The sequence below is a fragment of the Aptenodytes patagonicus genome, chromosome 1 (genome assembly GCF_965638725.1).
Source record: "Aptenodytes patagonicus chromosome 1, bAptPat1.pri.cur, whole genome shotgun sequence".
NCBI lineage: Eukaryota > Metazoa > Chordata > Aves > Sphenisciformes > Spheniscidae > Aptenodytes > Aptenodytes patagonicus.
In genome coordinates, this window is record NC_134949.1 from 17,448,381 (window position 1) to 17,470,072 (window position 21,692).

The 21,692-nt window shown below is 36.6% G+C and overlaps 1 protein-coding gene across 1 annotated transcript in view; it reads left to right on the forward strand.

Annotated features, from left to right (window-relative positions):
• The window catches only part of TBC1D22A (TBC1 domain family member 22A), a 192,158-nt gene that overhangs the window by 45,997 nt on the left and 124,469 nt on the right, over positions 1-21,692 (forward strand). The window contains exon 8 of the mRNA XM_076329068.1: positions 3,320-3,434. Within this exon, the coding sequence (XP_076185183.1) occupies positions 3,320-3,434 (115 nt within the window). The remainder of the gene's footprint in view (positions 1-3,319; positions 3,435-21,692) is intronic.

The following is a 21,692-nucleotide window of genomic DNA, read 5'->3' on the forward strand; positions in this document are numbered from 1 at the left end:
AGTGGTGGCCCTCAAAGAGGAAGAGAGAGGAGTTGGAGTCAAGTTTACTTTAAAGACTAATGACTGTAAGTATAGGTTTAATAAATTTGATTAGTTGATGTGGAGTAGCCTGTAGTTTATTACCGATTTCTGCTTTATCTGTAACTGAGTTTTGTTGAAATGGATAGTACATGGCTGTGTATTTCCCATCTAAGCTTGCATTATATGGGAGAAATAATTTCAAGGAAACAACACAATTTAAAAATAGTTTATAAATTCCCCCCCTCCCCCAAGAAACAAAAAGCAAATTCTTGAAAGCTTTCATGATTAAAGCTTTGGGAGTTCCTCTGAGGTGGCAAAACCCACAAGAAATTCAAAATCTGCATTTAAGCTAATGGATTCTTCTCTTTATGTATATGAGTATAGTTCTTACTGTTATCGTGAATGAAAGTTAAATTCAAAGGAGAATAATTGGTTGGTAATGACATCTCATGAGATGTAGTGGTTCATAGTAGAAAAGCAATTCCAGTTTCTGTTGCTGGTTTGGAAATCAAGAAGGAAACCTTTTGGGAAAGTGACCTTTTTAATGAGTCCTATTTGAACACAGTGATGAGTGCTGTATAGAAACTTAAATCAGTCTGCCTTTCAGGTATTCAGTGCTCATTTTTTTTCAATTCAGAACAGTAAATGAAACTTTATGAAAATGTATTGGAAATTGAAAACACTTTTTCAGCGTGTATTTGTTGAATTTCTGATTAGATGTATTTGGGGATATTAAATCTGGTGTGCCAATCACTGAGTGATCCTTCCTGCTCGATAATAAAAAAACCCAAACAAAAACCCCAACCACCCCCCACCCCCCCCATCTTAGTTTTTGTACCTGGATTTTAAAAATGCTTTGAAATCCATAAGCATCTCAATTTGCAATGCAAACTATGTGTATTATCAGGTTCTGAGGAAAGGAAAGGCTGGTTGTACAATTTTTGGGGTTGACTTGAGACATGCCTTCATTAAAAGCACTATTTTTATAGTTTTTACAGTGGGTATTTTGATAGCTGTTACTTACTGAATTGCTGATTTTTTTTTTTTCTCACTGTGCATATTTTGTAACCCCATCACACCAGGAGTTTTTTGTTTAGCCTAGTGCATAATGCTATTCTACGGTCAGCAATTGCTATTTAAGTAGGTTTTTCTAGTCACCTCTATCTGATATTTGTTTTCAAGAAAGTTATTTGTATTTGCAGTATGTCAAACGTTCTTTATTTGAAGTGAAACACAGAATGATAACACTGATAATACTGAAAAACTAATGTTACTGAAACTAGAAATGGCAACTGACAGAAGCAGGAAGGATGGCTGTGAGCTAACTAACCTAGATAGATTTGCAGTTTTCCAATAATAGTAAAAATATGACATAACTGTAATTTCATAAAGGTATAATTTTGTAAAATGTAAAAGCAAGCTGTAAATGGCAGAACTTAAGGTCTTTATACAGTTGTTGATAGGCAATGAAACCCCACTGGCTATTGCTTGATGGGCAGAGGTTGGTGTTTTTTCAGTTTAATATGCAGTGCATATTAAACATGAGGTGACAGGACTAGCACCGAGAAAAATTTATAGCTAAAGGAATAAGCATCTTGGCTAATGAAAACAAGAGGCTTTTATGGAGAATTTGCTAAATGAATACCTCCCTTTCTGCCTAATCTTTGGCCCAAAACTGAGCAAAAACTGAATCTTAATTGTAGCTGTAATGGGTCAGACATGAGCTGCGTTAGGGCTTGTATTTCAGTGCCCACCAAAGGTTTTCATATTTACTGTTGTTGACCGGCTCTCTTATACTGTGGATTTTCAGCATGCCAGGGAAGCATAAAACCTGGAGATTAAAGGAAGTTGATTCTCAAAAGAAGCCTGGGGGAGAAGGGTAGATGTTGATGTTTGGGACTTGTTTTCAAAGCAAAAAGTGCAAATGTGTTTCAGCTTCAGGTAGCTCATGTGGAAGCCTGTGATGGGACTCTCAAGCACCCAGATGCGAGTCTCACATGCCTAGACCTTTCCTTATTTGAAAATGACTGTAAGAGGGCTTTTAAACTAAAGAATAAGATTTTATTTAAACTGGAAGTAGAATGGTGAACTTCTTAATCTAGCAAAAACTTGAAGTGAGATTGCATAGAAATAATACAGGCTTCATAAACTAAACTTCCTCTCCTTATTGCGTCCTTTCAGGGAAGGTCTATAACGGGCTTTCTTGAAGCCTGAGCATTCATTGACTTCTGGGGTTGAAGCAAAGTATGCGATCTCCTTGGGGTCCTTACAGAGTCTCTTTTTTTTTTATTAGTATTGAGGCTCACTTTTAAGAGCGACGTAGTCCTTTGGTTTGAGCTCTTCTGCCTCTGCTGCACTTCCTGCCTCTGCATTCTGGCTTCTTGGGCAGACCTTCCAGGGAAAGAGGAAACGTTCTTTTGCTTCAGAAGGTTATACTTGATTGAGTACCTGTAATTAGGGCAAAGCACACAGCAGCTTTCACTCTGCTGCTTATTTGCAACATTTTAAAGACGTAGCACGTTCAGAGGAAATACAGCTTGTCACAGACCTAAATTGTGTCAGAGATAAATTTTGTGATTTCCCTGTTCCATACTCTTCTCATGCTGTCCTTCCCATGATCATATATGTTGTGGCCTTAGGAACTTTTGCAGATTTTAAGCAAGGTACAGTTTACAGAGTTGAGGGGGTGAGGTTATGTGATATGGCAGGCGGTTGCCTTATTTCTACATTTCCTGGGTTTTTTTTCACATTTTTTATTAACCAGTATACATGCTTCTGAAGTCTAAAACCCCACATTGCAGTATTAGGCAAGCTTAACTGTTACGGAATCTCCTTATGGGCATCTTATTAAAAAAATCTAAGCTATATGAAGTACTTCTTCCTGTTATTTAGGAATAAATAGAATACTATATTGACAAAATACTTCTTTCAAAGAGGTGAAAAATCATGGGAAGATGACTTAATATTTCTGTCTCTTGAGGAAAGAGGAATTTTATGTTATTGGAAAAGCTCCGGTGAATAAGTGCTACTTTGTCATAACTACTGTAACTGAATTATATACTAGATTGGTTTTAACAAGTGCTAATACCCTGAAAATGCTTCCTTTTGAAGAACTGAGAAGCTTACTTAGCATTGGAAGTTAATTATGAATACCAGTGTTCATTTATAATTTTGTATGCGTATTTTTATGCTAGTAACTCTGATATTAAATTTGTCCTTGCATAATTTTCAAGTGTCTTGTTTAAAATGTGCTCCTCACTTGATAAATTACCTGATAGTTTCTTTAACTCTTTTTCAGATCTTTGAAAGAATTTTGTTTATCTGGGCAATACGTCATCCAGCCAGTGGATATGTTCAGGGCATAAATGATCTTGTTACTCCTTTTTTTGTAGTCTTCGTTTGTGAATATATAGGTAAGATTTGTCTTAATACTGAATTATGAATTGGTACTGGTTTTGGAACAGCATCTTCATTTTAATCTGAATAACAATTTGGATTAGCTAATCAAAGCATCATTTGATACATGAATCTTATAATAAATTTTTTTAATTATAAATCTGTATAGTCTATTTAAATATATACTGAGAAGTAATCAGACTTTGTTTAAGTAGTCAGTGGAGTTCAGGAACCTTTTTAGGTTTTTATTCCAAACAACCTCCTCCCCCAACAAAAACCAACCAACCAAAACCCTCTGTGCAAGTTGCAGACAGCATTCTCGTTTGTCAGATCTGAAAGCAGGGGAAAGAAGCACAATCTAGCATTTGCTTTCGTCTTGATTTCTAGTTAAGAAGTGTTCACCACACCTATGAAGAAAAAAGCATCAGGAGGTTTTATTCTCCCTTTGTCTCTCTCTCTCTCTCTCTTCTAATTCACGGTTTTTGTGAAAACTTTAAATTGTACATATGAAATGAGCAGGTGTTTTAAAAAAACAACCAACCAAACAAACAACAACAAAACCCCCCACATCAAAACAAGAACCGCCCCCCCCCCCCCCGCCCCATGAAACAAGGAAACCTTTTAAATGAGTGGTGGGGAAATTAAAGTTGAAGGAACCTATTAAACTGGATCTGTGGCTGAAAGAATGGCAACCTGGAATTAGGGTCTGAAAGTTAAGGCAGCAGTAATCAAATTTCTCTGGTTAAGTGCTCTGCTTTTCTGGGGCTCACAACATTACTGACAATAGTAGTGTAAACAGCTGTATTTCTGTTGCATTTGTGGCCTTATAGGTGAATATACTTTTTGAAAACTTTTTTTATTTGGCAAACTCTGATATTGGTTAAATGCTCATGTCTTACTAGAACATCATTCATGTCTTAAATTTAGATATTAGTATTTAAGTCTTATAAACATTAAAAGTATGGCTTATCATTAACAATAATTCATTAATAATTTAGATAGAACTATGGATATAAAAGGTAAGGTTAAACAGTAAAAATGACAGTGTTAATCTGGCTTGAATTAAAACTTTTCCTTGTATTTCTATTTGTCATGCACACATACAATGAGAATACACAATGCTTATATGTAAACTTGAGCAACATGTTGTCTGGCTACTTCAGTGAGGCTGTATGTAATGGAATCTTCCTACCTTCTCTATGCAAGATACCCATTGGTGTCTTAATCCAGATTGATTAGATTTAATGAAGGACAGATTATCCTTGAGTGGATGATAGACTATCCATTTACTCATTTGCATGGCAACACCTCTGTTGCTTTGTTGGTTTCTTGTTTCATATGGGGACATTTCATTGCTAAGCAACTAATGAGAACTACTGCTGCTTTCTCCCTAATCATCTCTTAAATAGGGTAGAGGCCTACTCCTGAGAGTACTTGCAGTTTCTGCCTTTTACTCCCTCATTTGACAGATAATGAAAATGTTCTTAATGATCCTAGAACAGTAGGGTCTCTAGTAGACTTTAGGGTTGTTAATTGAAATAAGAAGTTTAAATGAGATGTGATTAGAGAATTGATATTCTATGTTAAATAGACCATTTAATTAATATGGTAAATAAGTTTGTCTTTACTACCAACTTACATTTGGAGACCCTGATGATTGTTAATGTGTTTGTCAGTATTTTCGTATCGGAGAGCATAGCTGTTCCAGTAAGTGTCTGGTGAAGAAAGGCAAAACTCAAAACCTAACAACCGTAAAAGATATTTTGCCACTGAAAATGTATGAAACTCAGAAACCTGTATTCTAAAAGCTCATTTAAAAGCTCATATCTATATAATAAGAAAAATACTGAAATGAAGGTATTTTCTTCAATATACTAGTGGTCCTGGCTAAGTGCTAACAGCAGTTACTTCCCCCAGTGACATATAAAAACTTTCTAAGACTTGTCTTTAAATAGCTTTTTGATTTGAGTCTTTCTAATATACTGAAGTTACACTGAGTGATGCATTCAAGTTAGAATGAATAAGAGTGTGCATTTTACTTAAACTTGAAATGGGGACATTAAATTTATGAAGTACCTCAAAAATCCTGAGATTTGTAATAAAATTATAGAAGGATGACTATGAATTGTGCTTAAGTGATTTAGATAGAAATAAATGCAGAATTGCAGAAGTTTCCTAACAAAAATGTTTAAGCTATTAGTGTATTTAATATTTACTCTAGTAATACTCTGTATTTACCTTAGATTTTTACTCTAGATCTTATTTCTTGCTCTGATTTTAAGTGAATATTGATTTGTACCTTAAATTGCTTTATTTATTGCTTTCTTTTTAACTATTGATTTTTGTATTTTTCTCAATTTAACTGAAACCTTTGTGTTGCAGTTCTGAGACACTTGGGTCCTGATTCATGCCATTGAAAGTGATGATGCCTTTTATTTTAGGTTCTTTCTATAACTAAAAAAAATTCTAAAGGATTATTAGAGAGTAATAATAAATTACTGCTAATAATGATAAATTATTATTATTAACAATGCCATTAATAATAAATCTGTGCTGATTAGATCATCTGATGATATATCCTGATAATGGTTGCACACAGTTGCAGTTTTGTCAAATATTTTGGTGGGAGGAAAGCCATGTTTATTTTAGCTTTATGACAACTGAGAGAGCCCTTAATCCTTAATCTTGCATAACAAGTGTGTGACATTTATTCTAGTGATGGGAGTCTTTCTGCTCTGCTAAAGACATCAAAAATACCATTTGGAGAACTGTTGTTAAAGAACTTTTGAAGATACGAATGACATGTATGGAAGTGATAATTTACTTGCCTAGTAACATTTTTTTTTCATTCAAATCTGAATGCCAAAAAGTAGGTTTGTGGCATTCTTCCATTCTTATAAGGACCAAAGTCATAGATGTTTTGATGGTTTAGTATGGATTGAGATACCTAATTTTAGCACATAGGTTCACACATTTAGAATAGGTTGAGTGACTGAATGTAGGAATTGAATATGTTAAATATTGAGAGCATTCTTTCAACCTTTCCAGCAGTGTAAGTATGATGAAAGTGTAATTGGTAATGTCTCATTAGTTTCCCACTCTGCAATAAAAGCAGAATACTGTAACATTTTCAGCAAGATAAAACTTGGTTGTCAAACCAAGCCAGGAGAGGCACAACCGCAATTAAAGAAAATTTTGGAGGGGGTAGGTACCAGTCCCTGCTGGAAATACAGTAGATTCAGATTAGGATTTCTGGTCTAAATTAGGAGGAGGAGGAATTTAAACCTTAGGTTTCTCATACCAGGTGATTGTGTGTGTCAATCTCAACTTTTTTTTTTTTTCTCCATGAAAAATGCTAGAGATCTGTAAGCTTATTCTGCCGTAATGTAACAGCTTCTTTGGAATTTCAAACACTAGTGGTACAGGAAAACTATTTCGTGCTTATGTCTAACCTCCTACATTACAGCACTGTTATAACATGTGTTGTTAGAACAAATGCTGATTACTGTCAGGGCAGTTTTCCTGAAAGTTCTGTGTCTTTGTGGCATATTAGTTTGTGTTGAAATGAATCTCGTTTATGTAGATGAAATTCCAGAGGCATTTTTATTAATGAGATAAGATATACCACGTGACTGCTCACTGTTTGTGACTTAATGTGGACAAGGACATTTTGTACTGGATTGCAAGTCCTATTTCAAGTTGCCACACAGGTTGCTCTCTTTATACACCTTCCTGTTGCTCTGAGTTCCTGTTGATCTACATTGTTGACAAATATTAAGTTGTGCTGCACAGTTGCTTGTGGTTTCTTGCTCATGGAGTCAGCTACACTTCACTACATCTGACATTTCAGTACTACATCTGCATTTCAGTAATTCACTGGGCCTTGTGTGTATATCTAGAACTACAGAGAGGACCTGGATTTATTTACCATCCGGAAAGCTCAAGAGAAGCACCATCATAATAAGGATGCATGTCAGGCCATTGCTAAGTAGGATGGCTGTGTGAGATCACTTTGAGACCCCTAGTGGTGTTGGATCAAGAGGAAATTAGGAGTTAGTAGGAAGTCAAGGGCAGAAAATGAACTCTATCATAGCACTTCATCATTTTTTGTCGGATAAAGAATGTGAAGAAAAATGAGGCTGCTGAAGATGGGAATGGCGACTGAGATATTGTCCGCAATCTTCTTGCAATAGAGGAGCTTGAGACAATTTGAGGATGCTTACAAGAACTCATGAACTGAAAACTTTGGAAATAGGGGTCTTACCCTTGTAAGTATTTTTCTTGTGATCTTAAATCCTGTTGTAGAAGGCATTAAATGCAACTTCTGTTATCTAGGTTTTTTTTAAATTGATAGTGCCATGACTTTATAGAATAATTATTCCAGGCTCAAATCCTAATGGGATTGGGATGGGATTTAGTCCCAGACCAGTGTTACTGTGAGAACGTAAAGGTTCTTTGGTCCTGGAAAAGCCAGTCTGTTTTTAGCTCCCACACTTACCTTTCTTTCCATTCCCTCTCATGTGTCACAGGAAGTCTTCCTGTCCTTAAAATGAGATTTCATCCTGGTTATTGCCTTCTTTCCTTCTTTTTCAGCATATCTGCTGCAAATAATTAAATTTAAAACTATTCATTTTGTTTTTTCCGTAGTTTGTTGAATGCTGTATGTAAAATTGTTATTTTCATAGTATCATTGGAGTAACGTTTCAGAGCATTGTGTCATGGCTGTATCTGAGGTAATTCCTCAGTGTTTGTTTATAAAATATGAAAAAATTGTCAATTTAGCAGAGAATTTTTTTTCAGGAAAGAGAGTTGTAATCTTTATGCAATAAGTAAATGTGTTTAGAATGTACGTAAAACTGAATTTCTGCATGATGAGGCAGAAGAGGCTCTCAGTAACCCAGAGAGCAAAGACTATCAACCCACTGACTCCAGAGAGCTGCTAGAAGATTTTTCCAACACTTACAGGGTTAGAAGGTAAAATTTTGTTTAGCATGCGTTATTTCCTTTGCAAGAGCAAGCTGAAATCTTGATTGCTGCAGTATGTAAAGTAATCTGAGATAATTAATGCTGCTGTCTAAATACCTAGACTTTTCTTATTCAGTTCCACCAATTCACTAGTCCTTGGAGAATTATGAATAGGGCTCATGCATTGGGGTTTCAAGGAGATAAAATGGAAAAGATGTAACATATTTGTAGTTATTCCACTTAGAAGAGACTGAGTGAAACGGAGGGAATGATAAATTGTTCTGATAAAACGGAAGTTGAACAAGGAATTATAACTGGACTAACTGGATGCTTCTCTCCCTCCCAGGCCCTTCATGTGGTTGGAGACTGATAGAATCATCCTTGCTGTCTTCTGGTTTACCAGGAAAGAAATACTGGAAAACCTCCAAGCACAGAGTGCTCAGGAATGTGAGGGATTTCTTCAGTTTGAGAGATGAAAAGATTTTATTTGCAATTGTTGTATGCTCTTGAACTTTTCTGATAATTTTGGCATTACACTTTGTAACAAACTTCTACTATTTTAATGTTTTTCTTTGTTCAAATAAATACATGTTTTTGAACAATACTGTATTAAAATGTTTTTCTTTACACATTTGTCTGAAATTATTTGAAACTTATACAAAGTAAATCTGTATAAAAGCACTGACAAGAAGCATAACTGACATTTTGACTTGCAAGCTGTGAAAGTATTAAGAAAATATTTCTTCATTTTTTAAAACCATTGTAAAACTTGCATGAAAAACTATTCAAAATAATTTAAATCACTCTTCTGTCATATGAAATTCAATGCCATAAGCTCCACTTGCTCACATTAAATTTTCTCTCCTTAATGCAAATCACTATTAATGCAGTTTCCACATACAAAGGTATATTTCAGTGCTGCTTAATAATTTCCATGATGTTCTATAGTAACACTCATGACATTAGTGAAGTTGACTGAAATTCTTATAAATATGAACAATATTCTATGAAATATTCTTCGATAATTAAATGGAATATTGTTATCTGTGTGATTTTGAGTGGGCAAGGAATGAAGAAAGCTTACACAAAAACTCTTTGGAATTAAAGTCTTGAAAATACTGAAAACCCAATTCCATCTTCTACATAAGTCCAGAAAACATCATACGCATTCCTTTGTAAAAGATCTGCAACGTAGACGAGCCGCTCAGTGATCTGAAGCTTTTGACTTATCTGTCAGTTCTCTTTGGAGCACTCTGCTTTCACATATTATGAAACACTTAGTATATACCTATACATACAAAACTATAATGTGACACAGAAATTGCTCAGCATTATCTCAGCTTGCTGTGAGATAACCACCGTTCACTTTTTCAATTTCTAGGAATATGTTCCCCCACTCTCACCCGGTCGATGCGCCAATCTATTGTCCAGTGAAAGTATTTTGAAAGTGGTGCGGAGTAGCTGAGGAGAGGGAGGACTGTGATGAGTAAGATAAGCAGCATTTGAATTTGGTTTTACGCGTCGATGATTTTTGCTTTGCACCGTGGAAAAGGTGAAGAAGGTCCACAAGTAAGCAGAGACCTGTGTTGTGCCCATCCACAGTGCTGAGGACTTGGTACTTCTGTACCAGTCTTCTGTGCTGTGCGGCAGCACTGATTTTGACTGCAGTGGGAAAGCAGCTAGAAATGATAGGTGCTGAAAGAGAGTCCTAACAGGGTGTTTCCTAACTCATTATTAAAAAGAATTTATGGAGCTAAATCATATGTTTGTTTCTTATGATTTGGCTTGTTCTACTTTATTTAGGAGCTTCCTGAGACCCTTTTATAGGTCTCACTTCCTCCTTACATCTTCTGTTTTATACCACCTGTCAAATTCCTCAGCTGGAATTCAACCATTCTTTTTGTGTGGAGAGTACTAATTGCCCTATTTTTTAGTCACTGCAGTTTTTAGACTCTGATGTTTATAGTCCTGTCAATTATTGATCGTTGTGAAGAAGCAGTGTATTCTGAGAATTTGTAATCACTTTAAAATACATGCATATCCTTCTGTAATTTAGAAGGTTTAGGGTTTTTTATTCATTTGAGTATTTTTCAAGTTGTTGTAATGAAAAAACCCCAAAGTTCCTCCAGGTAAATTACATTGCATCAAAGGAGATAAAAATATAGACCTAAATTTTAGTGCTTTAAAAAAACCCCTTAGCACTCTTTTGAAGCACTTGGCTAGATTATATTTTTTAATTGTTCATTTGTTTTTATGTATGTCTTAAGAAAAATGAACCATTGACAATGTCTGAGCAATTTTTGTTATTAATAGATAATAGAATTTTTTCAGGCCTAATTGGACAAAGAAATCTTACTATTTTACATCTTTCTATTCACTTTAATCAAGGAGGAGAATCCATGTGAAAATAACTAGCAGTGACTTGTTTGAATTGTTTGTCAGCTAGCAGTGCTTGCCATCATATACTGCTGTGTCTAGGGTTGGTTAATAAAGCAGTATATTTGGAGGCACTGCAAACAGAACTGTAAGGAAAATGTGGACAGTATTAAGAGAACATCTCTTGCTTAGTTTATGAAGGGTTAGGGAATGAGACAGCATGAAGGAGGGCATATATATCTGCAGGACTTGTGGAATGGAGAGGATTGATTAATAGGGGACCGATGAACTATAAATTGCCTTTAACCTTTTGATCCTTTTGTTTTTGTGTTTGAATATTTATTTTAATTATTTACCTGGACAAATTCATCCTTATCTTTCAGAATGACTTGTTGGAATATTAATTTTTTCAGTTGCAGTTTGACTAATCCTGTAGTGAGCACTTTGTTCTGGCTTAGAGTTATAGAACTATTTCAGTTAATGACTATTTTTTCATGTAGTTATAATAGTAAAAGCCCTAATGAAATATAGTTGAGCTTTACCCAGATATGCACTTTGTGTATGGCTTGCTGGTGATAGAGTTTATTCCCTACTGTTTTTCCCTAGTTGCTTAACCTGCTGGAAGTCAGTGGTGGCATTTGGTATCAAATATATGAGTGAATCTGTCTGCATAAGCTCTCTCTTAGTCTGCTTTGGTCAAAATGAGGTGATTTACTTATTTAATTAGTGGATTTTTAGCTAATTGTACCAACCCAATTAGTGCTACTGGCATTTCTTGGAGTACAGTGATCTTGAGAAGATGTTAATAACAGGCAGCTGAGCGCACATCTACAAATAACCGTTTGGTGTAGTTCGTTGATAGTATATTGCTACATATCTTTTACTCATGAATATATTTGATTCCCAGTAAGGGCTTGGAACTGTGTGAGCTAGGTTACTATGTGCTGTAGAATTCATCATCTTCCAGATCCCATTTGCTGTTTCAAGAGGTTAATGTACCCTGCCTGTCCTGGCTTCATTTCACTGCTCTTTAAATTTAACAGTGGAGCTGCATATTTGAGTATTTCCAAATCAGGTTTAGCTGGACAGAAAAGGGTTTGCTTGCTATGTGCTTAGATCACACAGCTAAATCAGGGCTTACTGCTGCCAAAAATGGTAGCTTTGCTTTGTCTTTCCCAACCCAAACCATGTGTTCCTGTCTTCTCTCTTTGGTCAGCATCGGCTTATCTCTGGCACATTGGATCAGTTTGGCTAAACTGGCAGGAGATTAGCCCCATAATAAAATGAATAATTTAATTTTCAGCTCTCGGCTCAGGGATCAGAGATGAACGTCAGTACTGGTTTGGGGATAGGAGCATGTTAGGGAAGAAGGCAGAAGCAAGATCTCTGTTTAATGCTAGGTAGCTTTTAGATTGCTTTAGCTGTATTATTAAACTACACCCTCATAATAAGTATTTGTGAATTCCACTTATTTTTCGCTTAGCAAGTTAGCGCTCATAAAAGCATCTCAACAGACAGATGTAGGGTACGGTAACCTCCTTTTCTAGTATTTTTACTTTCTAGTACTGTCTTGAATGGCCATGATTTATTATAATAGACAATACCGTTTTGCAAAATCACTCCTTTTCTATCTCTGTGTTTCAGTTTTGATTTCACTCTCTTCAATATACTGATTTCCAAGCTAATTATAACAGTTCATCTGAAACGTTGGATGCATGGTTGCATCCAATAGACTTCTTGGAGAAAGATTTGAGACTGACTGAAAAAGTTTTTATCAATAATAGTGATAACCAAGCACTGTGAATATGTTTTTTAGTTACCAGTTTCAACTTCAAGGCTAATTTAAAAAAAAAAAAAAAAAATTGATACAACCCCTTTTTTTTTAGTCCCCCTGAAAATTCTCCTTGAATGTTTGAAGTCGTATCATACTGATGGGATGGAGAAAATAACTCTAGTCATCTTCATGACCTCCATTGAAACAAAATTAAGTTCTTGAAAATCCATTTGCTTAACCACACAAATTGCAAAATCAAAATTCTTATTCTCATGAACTGGCACATATTGCAAGTTTGAATAAAGTGTGGGATGTGATAAAATGTCGTCTTTAGTTTGATTACAGAAGTATAGTAGTAATACTATATTAGTATTATATGAGTATTTAGCTCATAATGGTGTGTTAGTAGAGGAAGTAGGATGTACCCTCAGCTTCATTATCTGCCAGGAAAAATTAAATTAACTAAAACAATTCTGTGGATACTTTTCAAAAAGGTTCCTATCTATCTGAAGTGGAATAAGCCTAATTAAAGTTAGATTTCTCTGGCTGTGGTTAGCAGTTGCTGTCAGAAGTGAGAGAGAGACATTAAGATTACTCTAGTAAGTATATCCAACTGCTTAATTGCCTGTTATTTTTAGTTTTCTATCTGAGAGAAAATTAATATTTTGAGTAATGGTATTAACTGCTCATAGTGTCTTACGAATTTCTGTTTTTTAAAAAAAAAGAAAAGAAAAAAAAACCCTGAAATTTTAAGGTGTATTAGTCTTTCAGACTTTTTTTAAGCTTTTAAATAGTCTTCAAAGAAAAGGCAATCCACATAACTAAGGCATAGATTGGTTGGATGGGGGAGGGAATCGGAAGAGTAAAAGTGAGAAAATGCATGGGTTGAGATAACAGTTTAATACTTGAAATAAAATAAAATAGTAATAATAATAACAATAATAATAAAAGAATGTACAAAGCAAGTGATGCACAATGCAATTGCTCACCACCTGCCGACCAATGTGCAGCCAGTCCCCAAGCAGCGGCCCCCCCGGCCAGCTTTCCCCAGTTTATGTACTGAGCATGATGGCACATGGTATGGAATGTCCCTTTGGCCAGTTTGGGTCAGCTGTCCTGGCTGTGCCCCCTCCCAGCTTCTTGTGCACCTCCAGCCTTCTCAGTCGGTAGAGCATGGGAAGCTGAAAAGTCCTTGGCTAGTGTAAGCATAACCTAGCAACAACTAAAACATCGGTGCGTTATCAACTTTGTTCTCATCCTAAATCCAAAACACAGCACTGTACCAGCTACTGGGAAGAAAATTAACTCTATCCCTGCTGAAACCAGGACACATTTATTCTTTCATACTCTAGTTATGAATCTAAATTCAAGTTTGGATGACAACTGAGAAGGAAAAGCTGTCAGTTGTATTAATCTACTAGAGTTTTATGAAGCTTCTCTATCACTGTTTGCATCTAATTTGAAACAGTTTGCTTTCTATTTTCAAAGTGTAAAGTAGACTCTACTAAATCTTAATAGATTGTTGCATTGCTTTATGACATTACTATTTACAGTCTAGATATTCATGGTACTTTTTGACCATTCAAACAGTTTTTCAGATAATGCTGTCTTTGAGTTTTATAGTTCTGAACTGTTATATATTCAACATACTTTTGTGGGCAAATTATCAAAATATAATTTAAGATGACAGTTTGGTTTAAAATTTTTCTCTCTTTATTTGATAAATAAGTACATATTTGCTTCAGTTGTTTTTCTTTTTACTTTGGAAAGTATTTGCTCTATTCTGTTGTGCTTATACTAATTTCAAAATGTCCTAAACCAAACTGAAATAATATATTTGTCTAAAAACAGTTCTTGAGTGTACTCTCCCTGATTTGTTTATCTGATGCAATTTGACCCAATTTTTATAAATAAAGAAGTACAAAAGGAAAGATGCTTTCACCTGTTTTAAATGCTATTCCTAACTTTTGTTGTTCTGAGTCAAATTAAATATGGTAATACGAGGAATAGAAAAGTTAGACAAAATGTTAAGTGGTGGATTTGTACTAAGAGTACACTAGAGGTTACTCACGTATTTCAAATTTAGAAAGGTAAATGATTTCTTATGAATATACCTTCACAGGAAAACATTGTTATATTAAAATGTAGCTTTTCCTTTCTTCGGGAGAAGAGAGGGTAAAAATCTGTAATCCCCAAACTTTCTCTTTTTTCTTTCTTTCTTTTATTTTTCTTTTCCCAAATGTCAGCATTATTTTTGTAGGACTTTGAATAAAAGGAAAGGACTTTCATGTAATTAAGAAGAAAATATCTGAGTGGTTCAGACTTGTCATATTAGAAAATGCTCTTCCTTTTTCAGAGTGGCATCTGCGTACTAAGTCGGTGTGCTCCGAGTCCCAAAGCTGTTGCTTTAACCTACCTAAATAAGTATTTCAAAGCAGTGATATATCTAATTATCATACTGCAATATTTGCATTGAAAGTGTAGGAAGCAACAGTCTCTCTGTTTTTGATCTGTGTTCTGGTGACAAGCTTTTAAAAAAAAAAGTGTCTAAAGGGATTAAGAAAGATTGGCTATGGAGAAAAGCTGTAAGAGCAACTATTGAAGAAGCAAACACCTATCTCAAAGATTAAAATAAGTGTCAGATGGAGGATTTATCAGACTTAATGATTTCTGCTGACTGGTAGTAATTACTTCCAGGTATGACTATTTGAATTCATTGTTTTTATCTTAAAAATGCTGCTGTATGTAACTGGCTTTCTTGTTAAATATAGAATTAAATGAAAATATTTGATCTTTTTCTTTGTTGGCATAAGATAGTAACTGAAAAAATGGCAATTGCCATTTCATATAAATTCTTTTGAATCATTTATGTCAGTAGGTGTAAGATTACCTTCATCTGCCTATTCTTGCTAACATAATATCTTGTTCTAGTACAAAAATTTCTTATTGCTGTTAGGGCAAAAATAACTGGACTGTATTTCCCTAAACTTACAGCTCCCTGTTATCTGTTCTTGTTCTGTGCATTATTGTGAATGGAGGCATCTGCAGGTGGGGTTTGAGGTTTTGGGCTGTGTTTTTTGGGGTTTTTTTGTTTTTTTTTTTTTTATCTTTGCATGCTTCTGTATCATGTGAAAGAAGAGTATGCTGAGAATACTGATTGGTACGTTAGAGTGTATGGCTCAGCCTCTGTTTATTATTCGTAGTAAAGCTGTGGTGTGAAGACTTTTTTGAAAAGCAGAATCAACACGTGAAAAACAGAAAGGAGTTTATAAGCCCAGGAAGTTAAATCTCCTTTTAGATGACTATCATGTTTTTACATTTGAAAGGAACAGTCAGGTAGGGACTTGAAAGTTACTAATAAAAATTTCTTCAATCGTATCAGTGCCAGGAAGCCTATCAAAGAGTCAAAAAGTCTGACAGAGGTGTGAAGGGAACCTCTGAGATGTTAACCCATAGCAGGGGAGCTGTGTGGATTCTTTGCTTAGATGTTCCCTGTGAAGAAACTTTCCAGACCCTGTCTTAGGGACAGAATCATAGGAATTCTTTTGAATTTTTGCTATGAGAGATATATAGAACAAATCCCTAAATTAATAACAAATTAAATTAATGTTTCTGTAATGTGGTAATATCCCTTTATAGACCATGAAAGCAGCTTTTGTGTCTGTAAGCTCGTCTTGTGTTCTTCTCCCTCATAAATCAGTTGGTGTGACAAGATGCATGTTCATCCTACAAACCCTGCCTTGCTTCTTTTCTGACTATACTTTTTTCTTTTTCTGGCTATATGGTTTCAGCTCACTGAGAGATTCATCCAGTTTGAGTTACTCAGCATGCTACCTTCTGTGTTTTACTAGAGGAAGTCTTCAAGACCTTTAAATTTCATTAATTTGATTTTATATTGTGATTAAACACACAAGTTATAAAAATGCTGAGGTAGCATAATTATACTAGTTTGTTTTCTATTTCTGCTGACTGGTGAGCAGAGTTACTTCTTACACTACAGGTTGTCTCTTCTGTCTCTGTTCTTCCTGAAAGTTTATTCCACATCATTTTACTACTACCAGGCATTTCCGTTCTCTCCAAGAACGTCTGTGAGGTCATAACAATTGCTCCATTGGCTATGTGATTTTTATTTTATTTTATTTTTTCTTTTAAAGCAATGTTTACTACGAGGCTGGTGAGACCCTGGTGTGGATTTTAATTACCTATTTTTAAAGTTTGTTTTGCATCTGTATGTGTATTTCTAAATTTTTAAATGCATCTGTCTAAAGAAGACATGTTATTTCATGATGCATGCTCCCAGAATTTTAAAAATTAAATTAATTTGATAACATGAATGTTACCTTAAAAAAGAATATATTTCTGTTAAGTTTGAAATGCCTTTTGTGTTTCTATTGTCTCATTTTTGAAGGAAATTAAGAAACTAATAGACTTGCACTGTGAGGAAGTCATGAGAGGTTAGTGAAGGGTATTTTATTTGAAACTACAAACTGGAAACGTTGGGTCATGGGAATAAATGGAAAACAAGATCTTGAATAATGGTAGAAGCAGTAAAATGAAATTGAAGAGAAACCAAAGGATTTCTGCAGGTGTAAAAATGAAAGAATTGTGAAGAAGGAGAAAGTTAATTACAATTAATGTAACTATGGGAGAGACATGTATTCCAAAGGGAGCTGCATATTTTAGTTCTGGCTTGTGCATTCGTTTTACTCTCCCCCATGATTTCCATATAGTTATAATTAATGATGGTCTTTCTATAGTGAAGTAGCACAGAGGTGGTTATACTTTCAGATCTAAATATTCTCTAGCGTGCTTTCCAACAGACTGGGAAATTACTTTAATGGATTTTGGCATCCAAATATCACAACTTTGTGTGTTTATTATAAAGTAACTTGCAGGAAGAAAAGCTAAAAGAGAAAGAATTACTTAAGCAACGATAACGTGCTGTACAAATGTCAGGAACGTAACATTTAAATACTGTTTTATAGATCTAGCATCTCAAGATCTAAGAGAAGGTTTTCAAATTAGGTGGATCAGTGCTGTAAACATAGTTGTGAACAGCTTTTTTGTCTTATTTTCAATGAGATATATGGTTAGTTATAGATTTCAAACCAATTCAAATACAGTTGTCAGAAGTTTGCATGCTGAAACTTTTTAATTTTATATAGGCTTTGCTTGTAGTTTAAATGCAAACCTTTTTTAATCATAGTAATCATAAAGTAATTAGGCTTTTTCATCAGTATGGGGAGTTTGCTTGTTTTTAATTTGGGAAATCTGAAATTTTGAATTTCTACTTTAAGCTGTGGAAAACTAATTATAAAGCAGAAGTGAAAAATTAAGTACTTAAGTACAATAACAAAAAAAGGAAAAAGAATATTTTTTGTGCAAAAAAATTTTTCTTCTATATGTTTTAATTGCCTTATTGCATAGAATCATAGAATTGTTTGGGTTGGAGGGGACCTGTAAAGGTCATCTAGTCCAACCCCCCTGCCGTGGGAAGGGACATCTTCAACTAAATCAGGTTGCTCAGAGCCCCGTCCAACATGACCTTGAAAGTTTCCAGGGATGGGGCATCCACCACCTCTCTGGGCAACCTGTTCCAGTGTTTCACCACCCTCAGTGTCAAAAATTTCTTCCTTAGATCTAGTCTAAATCTACCCCCCTTTAGTTTAAAGCCATTCCCCCTTGTCCTGTTGCAACAGGCCCTGCTAAAAAGTTTGCTGCCATCTTTTTTATAAGCCCCCTTCAGCCTACTGATAGGCTGCAATAAGGTCTCCCTGAAGCCTTCTCTCCTCTAGGCTGAACAACCCCAACTCTCTCAGCCTTTCTTCATAGGAGAGGTGTTCCATCCCCCTGATCATTTTCATGGCCCTCTTCTGGACCCGCTCCAACAGGTCCGTGTCTTTCTTATGCTGAGGGCTCCAGAGCTGGACGCAGTATTCCAGGTGGGGTCTCCCCAGAGCAGAGTAGAGGGGCAGAATCCCCTCCCTCGACCTGCTGGCCACGCTTCTTTTGATGCAGCCCAGGATGCGATTGGCCTTCTGGGCTGCGAGTGCACATTGCTGTCTCATGTCCAGCTTTTCATCCACCCGTCCCCCCAAGTCCTTCTTGGCAGGGCTGCTCTCAATCCCTTCATCCCCCAGCCTGTATTGATACCGGGGGTTGCCCTGACCCAGGTGCAGGACCTTGCACTTGGCCTTGTTGAACCTCACGAGGTTCACACAGGCCCACTTCTTGAGCTTGTCCAGGTCCCTCTGGATGGCATCCTGTCCCTCTGGCGTGTTGACCGCACCACTCAGCTTGGTGTCATCTGCAAACTTGCTGAGGGTGCACTCAATCCCACTGTCTATGTCATTGATGAAGATATTAAACAGTACCGGTCCCAACACAGACCCCTGCAGGATGCCACTCATCACCAATCTCCATCTGGACATTGAGCCGTTGACCACTACCCTCTGGATGTGACCATCTAACCAATTCCTCATCCACCGAACAGTCCACCCATCAAATCCATACCTGTCCAGTTTAGAGAGAAGGATGTTGTGGGAGACCATGTCAAAGGCCTTACAGAATTCCAGATAGATGAGATCTGTAGCCCTTCCCATGTCCACTGATGTAGTCACTCCATCATAGAAGGCCACTAGGTGGGTCAGGCAGGACTCGCCCTTGGTGAAGCCATGCTGGCTGTTTCCAATCACCTCCCTGTCCTCCATGTGCCTTAGCGTAGCTTCCAGGAGGATCTGTTCCATGATCTTCCCAGGCACAGAGGTGAGACTGACTGGTCTGTAGTTCCCCGGGTCTTCCTTTTTTCCCTTTTTAAAAATGGGGGTTATGTTTCCCCTTTTCCAGTTAGTGGGAACTTCACCGGACTGCCACGACTTCTCAAATACGATGGATAGTGGCTTAGCAACTTCATCCACCAGTTCCTTCAGGACCCGTGGATGGATGTTATCGGGTGCCATGGACTTGTGCACCCTCAGGTGCCTTAGATGGTCTCAAACCTGATGTTCTCCCACAGTGGGCGGCTCTTCATTCTCCCAGTCCCCGCCTTTGCCTTCTGCGGCTTGGGTGGTGAGGCTCGGGCACTTGCCGGTGAAGACCGAGGCAAAAAAAGTCACTGTGTACCTATTTCATAGAAACAGGAAATATCTGATGCTTTATAGCATATTAGTTTTAATAAAAAACAATACTTTTAAAAAAACTGACTTATGAATTGTATTGTCATCAAACACATTTCTGAACTGAGTTGCGTGTTCTATCTTTAGTTAATTATGAGATAAAAGTTTGTTACAGTACAACTGCAATTTAAAGACACTACCTTTCTTACAGTAACATAGGAGGAAGAAAAATAAAGAAACCATACTCTTATTTTTGAGTAGATGGAGCAGGTTTTTTTCCTAGAGGTTGTACAGTGTGATATGATTACTTCTTTGTCTTACTGAATAGGTATTTATCATTATGTAAAAATATGATTGAATCTCATGAATAAAGCAAGCGTTGTCGTTTTTTTGCCACAGATGCATATGTAGCAGTTTCACTGCGAAATTGTAAATCACAGCACATTAAGATAGTTAAGGAATCCACTCAACAATTAAGCAATATAAGAAGTAGTGTTGCCTGTGCAGTCAGAGTTCATTCTCCTCCACTATGCTTCTTTTAATTCAGTATATGCAATTTGTGCTAAAAAGTGCAAATAATGGATGGTACTTATGTTCTGTTGTTGTGGTGGGTTGACCTTGGCTGGACGCCAGGTGCCACCAAGCTGCTCTATCACTCCCCTCCTCAGCTGGACAGGGTGGGGAAAAAATAAGATGGGAAAAAAAACCCCACTAAACCAAGCAACTAAGTTGTGGGTCAAAATAAAGGCAGTTTAATAAAGCAAAATCCGTGTGCGGAAGCAAAGGAAAACAAAAGATTCATTCTCTACTTCCCATAAGCATGTGATGTCCAGCCACTTCCCAGGAAGCAGGGCTTCAGTTCGCGTAGCGGTTGCTCCAGAAGACAAATATCGTAAATAACGAATGCCCCCACTTCCTCCTCCTTTCTCTTTTTCAGCTGGGGCATAGTGGGCTTCTGATCCTCGATACCCCCAGCTCCAAAACCCTAATGGTTGACCTTGGGTTTCTCCTGATGTTTTCTGCCAGAGGCTCCATGTGAGACCATGCTGCCCAGCTGCAGTGTAGAGTACATTTTGTACAGCTGGTCCTGTCCGGACAGGCCCAAGAGCTACTGTGCGAGCTGTTTCCTGTTTGATATGCTCAAAGGCTTGTTGTTGCTCAAGGCCCCACTCAAAATAGTTCTTCTTTCGGGTTACTCGATAGAGAGGGCTCACAAGCTGACTACAACCTGGAATATGCATTCTGCAGACCCCCACAAGGCCTCGGAAAGCGTGTGTTTCTTTCTTGTTCAATGTGGATTTTAATGATAATTCTTAAATGTGTGATTCACAGAGGCGAGGGGTGGAATGTATTGGGTTTGTGTGGTAAGACTTTGGTAGCGGGGGGGGGGGGCTACATGGGTGGCTTCTGTGGGAAGCTGCTAGAAGCTTCCCCCATGTCCAATAGAGCCAATGCCAGCCGGCTCCAAGATGGACCCACCACTGGCCGAGGCCTGGCACATCAGACCCACCACAGTTGTAAATAAGGCAAGAAGTCTGTAAGCTACATTTCTTTCTTAATAGCTGTGAATGACATGGAAGATACACAAAATAAGGAAGCATGTCATTTTGATTAAGAAATTTGACCAATATTGCATAGTTTGGATTTGCAGCAAACTGCCACCATCATAGGCTTGTGCGTACAATGTCACTGAAGAACAGTTATTTCCCCTGCCATCCTTTTTTCTTTGAGAATTTATGTAGTTCAGTTCAATGACAATAGTAAGTTAAAATAAAAATTTCTTCGTGAGTGGGTGAATTTATGCTTATATAGTGTTATTGTCATACGTTAAAGGTTGCTGAGCTTACTTGACAGTGGCAAATTTTTCAGTCTTTCATCACTGAAAAAACTGAACTTCTGAATTTCTAAAAGTTTTTATATTTACATACAACTTCTTGGATAATTTTTATTACTTTTATATTTATCCAAGTTATAGCTGAACCTTTAGTCTGGTTAAGTTATCCGGGTAATATATTAAACATATTCCTTTTCATGGGATTGTTCAA